The sequence below is a fragment of the Penicillium diatomitis genome (assembly GCF_028827545.1).
Source record: "Penicillium diatomitis strain IBT 30728 chromosome Unknown utg000004l_segment0_segment0, whole genome shotgun sequence".
Classification (NCBI taxonomy): Eukaryota; Fungi; Ascomycota; class Eurotiomycetes; order Eurotiales; family Aspergillaceae; genus Penicillium; species Penicillium diatomitis.
Window position 1 is genome coordinate 2,417,972 of NW_026623176.1, and position 13,182 is coordinate 2,431,153.

The 13,182-nt window shown below is 50.9% G+C and overlaps 5 protein-coding genes across 5 annotated transcripts; 3 read left to right on the forward strand and 2 right to left on the reverse strand.

The window, feature by feature from the left end:
- Positions 1-228: 228 nt before the first annotated feature.
- On the reverse strand, positions 229-988 carry N7539_004120 (adenylyl-sulfate kinase; the record flags this gene model as incomplete). Its single annotated transcript, XM_056933722.1, has 2 exons — positions 229-856; positions 981-988. The coding sequence occupies 2 exons, from the start codon at positions 986-988 to the stop codon at positions 229-231; spliced, it is 636 nt and encodes a 211-aa protein (XP_056791263.1).
- Positions 989-1,820: 832 nt separating this feature from the next.
- N7539_004121 (PaaI family thioesterase) lies at positions 1,821-2,894 on the reverse strand (the record flags this gene model as incomplete). The annotated part of the gene is made up of 1 exon (XM_056933723.1): positions 1,821-2,894. The coding sequence occupies one exon, from the start codon at positions 2,892-2,894 to the stop codon at positions 1,821-1,823; it is 1,074 nt and encodes a 357-aa protein (XP_056791264.1).
- Positions 2,895-5,594: 2,700 nt separating this feature from the next.
- Positions 5,595-6,392, forward strand: N7539_004122 (uncharacterized protein; the record flags this gene model as incomplete). Its single annotated transcript, XM_056933724.1, has 1 exon — positions 5,595-6,392. One exon carries the CDS (start codon positions 5,595-5,597, stop codon positions 6,390-6,392), a length of 798 nt encoding a protein of 265 aa, XP_056791265.1.
- Positions 6,393-7,759: 1,367 nt separating this feature from the next.
- On the forward strand, positions 7,760-8,935 carry N7539_004123 (uncharacterized protein; the record flags this gene model as incomplete). Its single annotated transcript, XM_056933725.1, has 1 exon — positions 7,760-8,935. The coding sequence occupies one exon, from the start codon at positions 7,760-7,762 to the stop codon at positions 8,933-8,935; it is 1,176 nt and encodes a 391-aa protein (XP_056791266.1).
- A 1,326-nt stretch (positions 8,936-10,261) lies between these two features.
- On the forward strand, positions 10,262-13,140 carry N7539_004124 (glycoside hydrolase family 92 protein; the record flags this gene model as incomplete). The annotated part of the gene is made up of 6 exons (XM_056933726.1): positions 10,262-10,397; positions 10,490-11,127; positions 11,188-11,510; positions 11,558-11,627; positions 11,732-12,306; positions 12,378-13,140. 6 exons carry the CDS (start codon positions 10,262-10,264, stop codon positions 13,138-13,140), a joined length of 2,505 nt encoding a protein of 834 aa, XP_056791267.1.
- Between the last annotated feature and the right edge of the window lie 42 nt (positions 13,141-13,182).

Genomic DNA, 13,182 nt, shown 5'->3' on the forward strand with positions numbered 1-13,182 from the left:
ACGGTCGAGTCAAAAGACCGATCAGGTCACTCGGGTTCACTTTTGGGTGTGAATTCAACGAGATGTAAGGTAGTCGTCTATACGTATCTTTGAAATTCGGTCATGAGAAGAAACTTTGAACACACCACGGCAATGCCCTGCCAAGGAGATGAAGAAAAGCAAGAAGGGAGGAGGGAAAAGTTGAAGTCGAAGGGTTTCAGGTTGCTTTCCCCTTTGGCGTCGATCTCTTTACTCCTTCTTCGCAGGCAAATAACCCTTGGAGTCCAAATAGTCGATGATCTGCTTGACGGCATCGGGAATCGCCAAATCGACGTTCCGAATATACACCTCTGGCTTCTCAGGCGCCTCATACGGCGCACTAATTCCCGTAAACTCCTTGATCACCCCCTCCCGGGCCTTCTTATACAGACCCTTGGGGTCCCGCTGCTCCGCCACCTCAACCGGCACATCGACATGGACCTCGACAAAGGGCAAACCGGTCTCCTCACCGGGCGTGGGCACCTCGTGCAACTGGCGCGCCGAGTCGCGATCCTTGCGATACGGCGAAATGAACGAGGTGATGGCGATGGCGGACGAGTCGGCGAACAACTTGGCCACCTCGGCGATGCGGCGGATGTTCTCGTTGCGGTCGGCCTCGCTGAAGCCGAGGTCCTTGTTTAGGCCGAAGCGGATGTTGTCGCCGTCGAGACGGTAGGCGTGCACGCCGCGGTCGCGCAGGAGTTGGTGCTCCAGTTCGACGGCGAGGGTGGATTTGCCCGAGGCGGAGAGGCCGGTCAGCCAGATGGTGAGGCCTTGTTGTTGGCGCAGGTCATTGCGTTCTTTGCGCGTGAGGGCCGCCGCGTGGAAGGTGATGTTGCTGCCGGTTGGAAGAGAGGGGTTAGCTCATTGATCATGTTGATAGTATAGTATGGGTGGTGATCGTGGTGATGGTGGGGGTGGTTTCCTATGGTGGGGGTGGAGCACAGAGGGAGAGGACTTACGTTGCCATTATGAGGGGGCTGTAGTAGGTGTGAAGGTATGTGCAATGAAGATGGAAGCAGTTGAAGATGTATCTTGGAGACTCAGGAAGGGAGAATGACAAGAGTCAAGATTGCAATTGTTGGAGGGGAAAATATAGTTCTGATCAGACAAGTGACTAATACATTTTATTTGAGAACCTGTGAGGGCCGCGTGTTCGAAGTGGAAGTGGGCATTGGAAACCTTGTGTTGGATCGCATCATCGCGGGGGATCCATCGCGCTGCGGCTTGGCGGGTGGTTTGCTGGTTTGGAGAAGTGGCCGACCTCTTTGGAGGGCTCTTCCACCATGCCTAAAGCGTAAGTAAAGCAGCATTGCGCCATCGGCTCGAATTGACCCTCTTAGTTTTGAAATTAGCGAGCATGGAGTGACGCCAATGAAGAAAGAACATGTGAACTACTTATAGATCCAGTGGCAAAGACTTGACAGTCTATTCTCCAAGTATATCACCTAAATCACCACATCTCCGACAAAGCAACAGCACTGTACAAGATGCTCTATAAGTTTACATGTAGCGGAGGGGCACCAAATAATAGAAACTAAAAATCTCAACAGAGACAAAATGCAAATCAAGAAATAAAGAAAAAAAAAAAAAGCCCCCTCGCGCCAGGAACCAGGAACCCTCTTTTCCAACAGAACCAGAACGAAAAATTGCGGATCACGTCAAAAGTCAGGGAATCGGCCACTTAATCGGTGGGTCCGCGGTACAAAGTCGTCAACGCCTGATAAGTAAGGCAAACACAGTAAGTCAGCTTTCTGTCCGGTCTTGCCAACAAACCCGCTATAACCTCATGGAATGAAGGATCAAATGACAGAAGGAGGAGGAGAGGGCGAGGGAACGAAACTTACAGCCGCTTGTTTAGGCTCAATGAAAAGCGCCTTGGCCTCCACCAACACGACGGGCGCCTTGCCATCCCGAGGAAGAGTCTCGATGCGACCCTCGACCCAAGCCTTGCGACCCTCCACCTTGGTGGTTTCCGCACGTAGCACCACGTAAGAGTCCGCCATGGCAGGCGCCCGATAATCAACGTTGAGGTTCGCCGTCACACCGACCTTGTTGGGCAGCGCAGGGAAACAGCATCGCGCCAAACCCTCGTCCAACAGCGTCGCTAGCATACCCCCGTGGATGATACCAGGGTGTCCGCAGATATCAGACCCCAGGTACATGAACGAGGACAAGCTCTTGCCCTCGCGATGAGAAAAGACAATAGGGGGCACAACGAGCTTATTGGGGCCGGCCAGCGTCCCTGCGGTCAAGCTGCGTGCGCGAATGGCTTCGGGATAGCGCAGATGAGGCCGCGATTCCTCGAACTCAGGATCGGCGCGCAGCTTGGCCGCCTCGGGATGTGTGCGGAGGTACTCGTCCACTTCCTCGGCATGCGCGTCCACGGGCACAAAGGCTGCCACGCTTTCGGCGTTGGAGATCATCGGGGATGCCATGAGTCGGGAGACGGTGCGCTGGGTCTGGTAGAGAAGACCGACAGAAAAGGCAAAGACGGCGATCGAGGTGAAGCCCAAAAAGCGGCGGAAGCGCGATCGGGGCGGAGGTGGTGGAGGGGGAGTCTGCGAATGAGCGGGAGAAATCGATTCTGCGACAGCAAATGCGTGAGATGATGGGACCACGAATCGTTCAAAATGCAGCAGAGTGCATCCTGACACTGCGGTGCGGTGGTCTGGGGGAGACTGACCAGTTGAATAGAAGCGATTGTAACGATATCGCGTTGAGGAGAGAGACGGTTGACACGGAGACGGGGCTGCGCGGCGCTGGAGGAGTGATGGCGAGGGAAGGGATCTCGTCCGCGTTCTGGGGGCAATGGAGGGAAGAGTAGAAGATGCAAAAGAGAGCGATGAAGACGACAAAAAGGTCGGACGGAGCATGGTTCAAATCCGATCCGCTTCAAGGCTGGTTACAAATAAAAGATGTTCGGAGGCAAAACGTTGGTTGAGGCAGGGCGAAGGTGGACTCCTGGCGGCTCTTGTGCCTCGGCATCGAATCTTTCTTGGGTCCAACTCCGGGTCCAAGTCCGATTTTACCTTTTCTTCACGGCTCCGCCGGGCCTTGATGTTCACTGCATTGTTCGGCCGAATTTCATCGAATCGGAGAGCCCGTGAAGTCAGATTCCATTGTTCTGGTTAGCTTGAAGGCTAAATGCACCTCAAGATCGACATGTTTGTGAAGCAATTGGCTGCGACATGTCCGAGTCTGGTGAATAGCCCTAGTAGGGAGCTTACCAGCCTGATTAGTGTCACTATCTAGTAACTACTAACTTAACCTGCCTACTAGTCTATGAGCCCATACAAATCTGATTGCTGGTCAAGTCTCAAGGCAAATGCAGATAGTACTAAACCGACATCTGACATGTATGTCTATTCACATACCAGCCTACACCATACCTCGAGCATTAATCCAAACGCTCACATCCACTGATCCCGGTACTCATCCAAAGAATGATTGGAGATGAATTTCAAATTATCGGACTCCTCATGCCGGGCCATCAGCATCTGGCCCTCATCGCCCACCTGACTGAGACCGCAACGTCATGACAAGCCGAAGTAGCCGTAAGGAGTTCCCTCTGCTTGACTCAGTTGACGATCTTGAGAATCAATTCCGTATACCCTTTGCTAGCAGGGTCATCTCGGGTACGGTCTCTTCCATGTTGATGACGTCTGGAGAGAAGCTTTGCACCACCTCTTCGATCTGATACGAGTCAATCGAGAAAGAGTGATTTTGAGTATTGTGAGCTTGCAATGATGGACTCTGCCTGGAAAGACCTCGATATCTTCACATATCTCCGATTGCATAGGTACGTTCGACAAGGCCTTCTTGAGGAGACAGAACCTCAAAGCGCATTGCCAGACAGACCGGGGCGTCGGCTGGCAGCAGGACATATTGATTCCTGCAATGGCCAAAATCGCAGGAGTTATATTGCTGCTGAAGTCCGAGGAAGAAAAAACATACCTATCTGATGGCCAATTTTTTCTTCGTTCACCCGCCTGGCAGGCTGTAACATACAATGTGTTCACACTTTTCTCGTGCAGAACGGCCTAGCTGGGGGATATCGACAGAGCACCGAAGAAACTTGATAAACTTTAAAATGTAGATTGGCGTTGAGAGCCAGAGAAGCGTAGTCTCGCTCCTGAGTGACAGCAAGGCAGTCCTCAACGCGAGATTTCTGACCATCTTTCGGGTGGGCTGGAATACAGTACTCCATGCAGTGTCATGACTGACAATTTCTCGTATTCAGTTTGAGCTCATGTGTCGCGCAAGAGGATGGAAGGGTCGGTGATGTTGATGTTAGTCTGCAGTTGAGTTAAAGATTGTACGAGTGCTGTACATGAGCTCGTGGGGGAGACTCACGGCTTGTTGCTTCAAGGGTTTGAAGGCAAAGCTCGTGCGGCCCTTAGTCATGAGCCGGAAGACTTTACTGTCACGCTGTGTAGGTGTAAGTGAAACTGGGCCTCATGGCGGTGTTTCGTCTGCAAGAAATGAAAAAATCACATGTACCACGTCCCGGTGACCGAATGACACAACTCGCCCAGAGAATTCATATGTTGAACACTCCTCTGGGAAGACAAAGTCAAGGGCAAGTTCTGCGAAATTGTATATGATAGATTGCCCCTCTTGATCTGAACGAGGTCAAGTAAACAGCGAAATCCAAGCATGATCCGAAGTGAGGCCAGAGTCAGATGAGATGAAAGTGAGAGCATTTGGCCTCAGATGTCGAGCATGCAATGATATGGAAACCAGCTCAGTAATCACAAGATTGGGTAAACATTCAAAGCAATGCCCCCTAAACACCGAGGAGGCCTAGCGGCTGCCTACGATATTACCATTTCGAGCTTCCGGAAGCTGCTCGCCGCCTGCTAGGCATTGAATGTTTGCCAAGTGGAGACATAACAAGCATCTGTGGGAGTGGCAGGTCATAGAAAAGACCTTCCAGAAGCTACTTCACGGATTCTAGAGGATGTTTGCTACCACGAGTACCAAACCTCAGCACGAGATCTCAGTCATAAATATCACCTTCTTCCTTCTTCTCTTTCTCCCTCCCCCTCAACCCTCTATTTGATATCAAAAATCACTACACACCTTCAAACCACATGTCACTCACTTTCTTTACGATGCACTATCTTTGACCTGGAACGCGTCCACCCTCATTATGTCTGTGAGGTGGAACCTCGAACGATGGGCCCGCTATGCAGCGCAATCCGAGAACTTGGACTGGTTCGCAGTCAAAGAAGAAGCAGTTGAGTCGCACCACCGCCCGAGTACTCTAGAATTTCTGTCTGACTCTTTTGCAGATTCATGCCCCCGAAACGCCTCTCTCTGGGGCTTGTAGTGTATGTGGTTCAAATGAAGATTTGATCACTTGCCCACACTGTCGTTGCACCGCCTGGTGTAGTACTAGACACCGGGAGACTGATGATGAGTCCCATCGAGAGCTGTGCCTCCAGATACGACAATGTTATGAGGAACTTGATTATTTAAGGGCAATCTTGGTAATCAACAGCAAACAGCCGCTTTCAGACGCCATTGGCCGATTCTGGGAAAAAGGCGAAACCACTGAATATCTGACAAAGATGTTCAAGCTATTCAGACTGCAGAGCCGCTCGCGCCACGAGACCGCGGTCAAAGAGCAACTGAGATGTGGGCTCTTGATCTTGCGACTGGGTGGACAACAAGATCCCCTCAACATGACATCCCTCATCCCACCACTGTTTTACCGAATCGGGCAGTATCAGGAGATGTACAATTTCATTTGTTGGAGACTTCTGAGCGATACGGCTCCCTCAACCGCACACATGTATCTGGGTGATCGACTTGCTGCCATGAGACCCCGGCGCTCCCCGATCCTGCCCGACATGGCTGATATCTTTGAAGATATTTCTGTCTTTGGAAGGGTTCAGTTCCCACCTTGGATACTTCTCAGTCTATGCCTTCTAAAGATCAAAATGTATCTGGAGCTACGGCAGTTTCACCAGATTACACAACGTCTCCGTCCATCTCTTACAAACTTGACAGTCTTGCGGGATCATTGCCAGATCCCTGAAATTCGGAACAACAGACGCCTTCTGGACCAGGAGAGTTTCAGACAGCTCATCCTTCAACGCTTGCTCGACAATATCCGTCAGCTTATTGACCGAATTGAGCTACGTGATCCTCTGGTGCTTTTACAGCTGGCGATGGCTGCACGAAAAGGTGGCCCGGGCAGATGGGACCACATGAACGATCTTGAGCAGAAGGCGGTTGGTTTGCTGCACTTCAGAATGATTTATCAGGCCTGGGCTGAAACGCCCCGATCAATTTCTGCGCTTGCTGCGATTGCCTACAGTCGAGAAGAAGATGAGAATGAGGAGTTGATGGTTCCCGCCCAATGAGCCCAGGGTCGGCGTGTTTGTAATGAGCTGTTCTGTGTGATGAAATGGAGCGCATTCGACATGATCGGGAAGAGGTGTGTATTTTCGATATTAGCTAGTCCAGCAAGGCATAGCTCAGAAGCTGCCCAAGTATTCGACTTTTATTTGATACTCCAAGAGCCTGGGCTGCTGTCTTCTTGTAGAAGGTGTTTGGGTGAAACAAATGGCATTGTTGAACATTGTACACAACGAAGGGCTTGCGCACCTTTCTTTTGTTGTACTGTAACTGGCGAGACATGACCCAGGAAATTCCGAGTCGAGCTCGATCCAGATGAGGAGACTGCTCGATATAAAGATGGTGGTGCTCGTAAAGCCCGGTTGGGTAGGCTTTCATCAGCCCTACAGTCTTGGCGTGAGCATAGTTCCAACCTTCAACAGTAACTGCCGAGATCCAAACGGAAGTATGAATTGTGTCCACGCACAAACTGAGAGTGAATATCTGCCCAAAGCAACCTGAGCATTCGGAGCATCTCCGACGCCGCTTCCTCCAGGAGCAGAATCTAGGTGGTGGGCAACATTGAGAGCCGGTAGACTCGAAACCTGGAGATTTGAATGAATGATGTTGTATTTGGTGATCTTCTGAACCCGCGACAACGGAAGTGTTTAATGTAAGTCTTTCCATTCAACTAAAACCTCAACTAACAACGTCTTTGGCTTTCCAAGGATTCCTGGACAATGGAAAGATCAAGTGTCTCTCACGTCTGTGTCTTGATTGTGTCTTCGTAAGTCCTTGAAAAGTACAGCATCAAGATCTATTTATGCGCTGATACTGCATGCACAGTTTCACCGCCTATGTTAATTTGATAGGTGGCTAGATAGAGAGCAGACTCAGATCGTGATTTATGTGAGCGTAGTGTAAGGTGAGATGAAAGTGAGAGCAATTGGCCTTAGATATAAGGGACGCAGTAACATAGAAGCCAGTCACCTGCCCTCGTAGCAGGGCGGCCGTTGCCTGGTAAGTAATGTTTGCTAAGTGGAGACATCGCAAATATTCCGTAGCAGGCAGAATTCTAGAACTTCGCAGAGCGATAGAGAAGACCACGTTAGGGAAGCTGCTCATCGGAGCCTAGAAGATGTTTGCTACCACTGGTGTCAGATCTCTCACGAGGTCTCAGGTATAAATACCACCGCCCTCACCCCCTCCAAATCTTCTCTTCTTCAAACCTCTACTTGATTCTCTCGAAGACTACTTTACTCTCACGAGAGAGCAAGGCCAAATATCATCCCCACTACTCTACCGTCTGGGACTACTGAGTGATTTGACATTCCAAATGAACGCTGGTCAGCCATTCAGATTTTGGAGCAGGCGCAGTTCCTCATTTGTCGATATGACTTGGCCAGACATTCGAGAAGAACCTGTCAGTCTTACCGCAGTGTTCACCTTCCACACAGTCTTTTTGACAAGCTTGCAGATCAACATCTTGGAGCAGACAAGTCTACCTGAGTCCTGTGTCGTCTGTGGCGGTGACGCCAACATCACCTGCCCAACTTGCCGCTGCGTCGCCTGGTGTACTACGGAGCATCAGGTGGCTGACACCAAGACTCACAGGGAGTGGTGTCCCCATATCGACCAATGCCAACGTGTGCTCGATGAAATGTTGGAGGATCTACGACAAGGCAACCAGGCCCCAGCAACAAACTCAGTCGGCTCATCTCGGGAGCACGAAGAAACAGCCAGCTGGATGGAGCAAGTTTATCAGCTGCTCAAACTTCAAAGCCGGGTTCGACACAGAGCCGCGGTTGAGGAAATGGTCAGGTCCGCGCTGCTAATGTTGCAGCTGGGGGGACAGGGAGACCCTTTCCGCATTTCGCGCCTCATACTGCCACTTTTCCTCAGAATCGGCCAGTACCAGGAGTTCTACGACTTCGTTCGTTGGCGAATGCAGAGCCTTGCCCTGCCTGACAATGCGAACATCTACTTGGGTCTCCGGTACACTGTCGACGTGCTTCCCAATGCCCAGATTGGGCCCTACATGGTCGATTTTTTCGAAGATATTGCCATTTTCGGCGACCGCGCTTGGTCTCTTGATCTACTTCTTATGCTGTGCCTTATGAAGATCAAGCTGTACATCGAGCTGCAAGATATTGACAGGCTCGCAGAACTGCATCTTCCGGCCCTTGCAAATTATCCCGCGGGCGTCGTAGATTTCCTCAGATATCATTGCGAGATACCGGAGATCCGTCGCAACGCGGCCCTCCTTGAGTCCCGACACATTCGGCACCTCACCTTGGAGCGTCTATTGGACAATATTCACGAGCTCATCGACTGGATTGAGCTGAGAGAGCCTTTGTGGCTGCTGTGGCTTGCAATGACCGTGCGAAAAGGTGGTGCTGCAGAGTGGGACAACCTGAGTGATCGGGAGCATAATCAGTCTTCCCTCCTTCACTTCCGAATGGTCTACCAGGCCTGGGCGGAGACGCCACGAGCGGTTTCAGCGCTCTTGGCTATCCAACTCAGCCGAGAGGCCGATGAGAATGAGAAGCTGGTGATTCCGGCTCTGTGAGTACAGTAACAGAAGCGTTGAGAGTGCTTGGAAAGCGGAGCTGTTCAAATATGGAGGAAGTCATGTATCTTCGTTATCAGAAACGAGGGCCTACATTAGCATAGCTCAATAAATTGCTCAAATTTCAATTGGATTTTTCGTTTGACATTGTGATGGGGAGCTGTCTTCCCAGAGAGGCTGTAGACTTGAAGAGCAACACGAGAGACTGTATACTGTCGGTTTCGCGGAGACTCGACCATTAATATAATAGACTGTAACAACCAGGCTGGGCTTAAGCATAAGCGGATGATACAAGGCTGACATGCCTACAAGGAATCATATCCTGCGCCTAGGGCTTAAAGTTCGGCTCTCACACAACGGACTGCGCTGACATCCTGATCTGCTAAAACATATCGGCCTGAGTATTCATCCTTGTGGATGTCAGATCAGACTTCTCACATTCGGACAAGACAAGTGAAAGACTGGTCTGAATAGTGATCTATACTTGCCTGTAGTCTGCACGGGCACCTATGAGAGCCTATGAACCCCATGATCACTGCTACCAGAATTAATGCGCGGCGTGAACATGGTCTCGAGAGTCATGTACGAAATTCACCACGAATGTCGCCGCTGGATTCCATTTAACTTGAGGCTCCAAAAACGCAGATATTGGGGACATCTTCGATGCCGCTTCCACCACAGTCAAAATACGGGTCATGAGCAACATTGAGACTCGGCAGACTTGAAGACCTTGATTGAGGGTGAGAGGAAAGTTATTGTGCACTTGGCGATCGTTTGAGCCTGTAGCGATGAGAACATTTTCTCGGCTACTGTCGCATCCACAAACAATGTCTTTGTTGATTTAACGATCTATGGACAATTGACAAAAGAAGGGCCGTGCGTCCACCTCGTCTCTTGGACCTTTCGACCCAAGACGGAAGGGGCCGACGACGAAACTCGTCTGATAGATTGGAAGCTGGGATGAATCTCGCGGGGATCGGCGGCAGATGATCACGTTTCATCTGCGACGAGCACCTGATCCCTTCAGACGATCATATGGCGTGTCGGCTTATCACTACACCACTCAGGTGTTGAATCACGACGCAACACAGGACTCAGCGAAGATAATGCGCTTAAGACCTGAACGGTACTGGATCTGCAGGTAGGGTTTCATTGCATTCATCATGATGCACAACAACGCGGGGACGATCGACAGGGGGAGTGGAAGGCGCATGCCCGCATTCCGGTGAAACCTCAAGACTCCTTTCGACAGTGGTTTTAATAACAGAGATGCTGCTCATTTCGGAGGGGCATCGATTGCTTTCGTTTTCGCACGCGCTTTCAAGGATGTGGTTATGGCGCATCAGTCTCTCAGTCATTCTCGCCAGCAGATGCGCGCTGACAGACGCGCTTGAGTTTGCCTCCATCGATAATTACGATGTGCTGCCATACATTGACCCGCTGATCGGCAGCGCCAACGGCGGTATGCTCCATCTTATACTGGAAACCCAAAATATGAGGTGGTCAGCTTTGCCCAACGACTTCACCTCCTTACTAATGATTGTTGGTCGGCAGGCAATGTGTTCCCCGGTGCTTCGCTGCCGTATGGCATGGCCAAGGCGGGCGCGGATACAGACTCTAGTAGCAACCAGGGCGGCTTTGCATACGATGGGAGTAATGTCACCGGCTTCTCGAGCATGCACGACTCGGGGACAGGGGGAAGCCCATCTCTTGGAAACTTCCCATTGTTTCCCCATGTCAGTTGCGACAATGACGAGGTCAATGGCTGCATCTATCCGAAGAAATCGCGTGCAACACCATACGTGCCAGACTCGGTCAAGGCCAGTCCTGGGTACTTTGCACTGTCACTGCAGACGGGAGTTCAGGTGGAGATGACGGCCGCTCAGCACACATCGCTCTTTCGCTTCAACTTCCCGGAATGCAGCAAGCCTCTGATCCTTTTGGATCTGTCCGATCTTTCCGATTCTCGACAAGACAATGCCACGATTGTGGTTCAGCAAGGCAAAGGGCGGATGACGGGCAGTGGCAGATTCTTGCCAAGCTTTGGAAGTGGATCATACACACTCCACTTTTGCGCCGATTTCCATAGCTCTGGCCCAGTCAGGGATAGCGGCATATTTGTCGATGCTCGAGCAAGTACCGATGTGCATGAGCTGACTGTTTCACGAGGCATCAATGGGTATCCTCTTCCGGTAGGTAGGCGTTCTTAGTTCTCACAGTGAAGGCATGGGTATAGTCTGACAGGGGATCAGGGAGGCGCTTTCATACGCCATGAGGCCTCGACAGATCGAGTGATCCAAGCGCGGGTGGGCGTCAGCTTCATTAGCCCTGCGCAAGCTTGCGCGCATGCCGAAAATGAGATTGGCGACTTTGACTTTGACGCCACACACAAGGCCGCTGTTGAGCGATGGTCCGAGAAGATGCGTTCTATTCGAGTCTCACGGACCGGTGTTCAGCCCTCGGTTCTTACCAATTTCTACAGTGGCATATACCGAACTTTGATCAACCCACAGAACTATACAGATGAGAATCCTCTTTGGAAAAGCTCAGAACCATATTTCGACTCTTTCTATTGGTACGTGAGAGTGCGCTCTTTGAAACCCCTTTTCTAACTCACTTCAGTCTATGGGATTCCTTCCGCTCCCAGATCCCCTTTCTGATAATCTTTGATCCGAATGCTGTGGCCCAGATGGTGCGCTCTCTAATCGACACCCAGCGTCACCTGGGCTGGCTCCCAGACTGCCGCATGTCTCTTTGTAAAGGTAGCATGACGGTCTTGAAATTTAACCCGATCAGAACCCCGCTGATCCTGATATTGCAGGCTTCACACAAGGTGGCTCAAACGCAGACAACATCTTGGCCGATGCATATGTCAAAGGATTGAAAAACGGCATTGACTGGACTGCAGGGTATGAGGCAGTCAAGAAGGATGCTGAGCAGGAGCCTTTTGACTGGTCTAACGAAGGCCGCGGCGGTCTTGAAAGCTGGAAGAATCTCCACTACATCCCGGTGGAGGACTTTGACCATCTTGGCTTTGGTACCATGACGCGAAGTATCTCGAGGACTTTGGAATACTCGTACAACGACTTTACCATTGCACAGATGGCCCGAGGTATGAACCTGACCATCGATGCCGAAGGTTACGAGAAGCGATCCCAGTCGTGGAAGAACCTCTTTGACGCCAATCAAACCTCTTACCTCAATGGAACCAATACCGGGTTTACTGGCTTTTTCCAACCCAAGTATCTTAATCAGACGTGGGGGTACCAAGATCCGCTAAAGTGTTCGAATATCGACAACAGTGGAAGTGTCTGTTCACTTCAGAACAATGGAGCAGAAACTTTTGAGTCGAGTATCTGGGAATATCAATTGTATGTGTCGCTCCTTGCACCCAAGCAACCAAACATCTTGCCTTAATCTCAGCTAATTCGAAAACTTCAAGCTTTGTACCTCATGATATGGCCGCGCTTATAGTCATGCTAGGAGGGCCGTCTACCTTTGTCAAGCGCCTCGACTTCCTTCATGATCAAAACATCACCTACATCGGCAACGAGCCAGCTTTCCTCACCGTGTATCAATATCACTATGCTGGTCGGCCCGCTAAATCTACTGCCCGAGTCCGCACCTATATCCCAAATTACTTTTCCCCGACTCCCTCCGGACTTCCAGGAAATGACGACTCGGGAGCAATGGGGTCGTTTGTCGCAATGTCTATGATGGGTCTATTCCCGAATCCAGGACAAAGTGTCTACCTGATCACGGTCCCATTTTTTGAGTCAATCAGCATTATCTCGCCGCTCACGGGCAAGACTGCAACAGTTCATGTCGTCAACTGGGCACAGTTTAGTGCTGCTAATAGTACAGGAAGCACGGGCTTCATCCAATCCGCGACCCTGAATGGCAAGCCTTATACCCGAAACTGGGTTAGTCACGACTTTTTCACCGAAGGCCAGAATCTTGCTCTTACCCTTGGAGCCGATGAAGGTGCGTGGGGTACAAGACCTGAAGATGTTCCGCCTTCTCTATCCACGGGGTCGTCGCCACAATCAATAGTGCGAACTATGGTGGGCGAGGTAGACCAGAATGGATTCTCGGATCGACCTGTGATGGGAAATCATCAAGTGATCGAAGGACATGTCAGGCATGCGAGGCATCATGGTCATTTATCGGGGGGTACAAGTGGATTTGAGTCGCTGGAAAGATGAAGTCCCGCGGATTCAACGGAATGAGCTCTACCCAATGTGTGT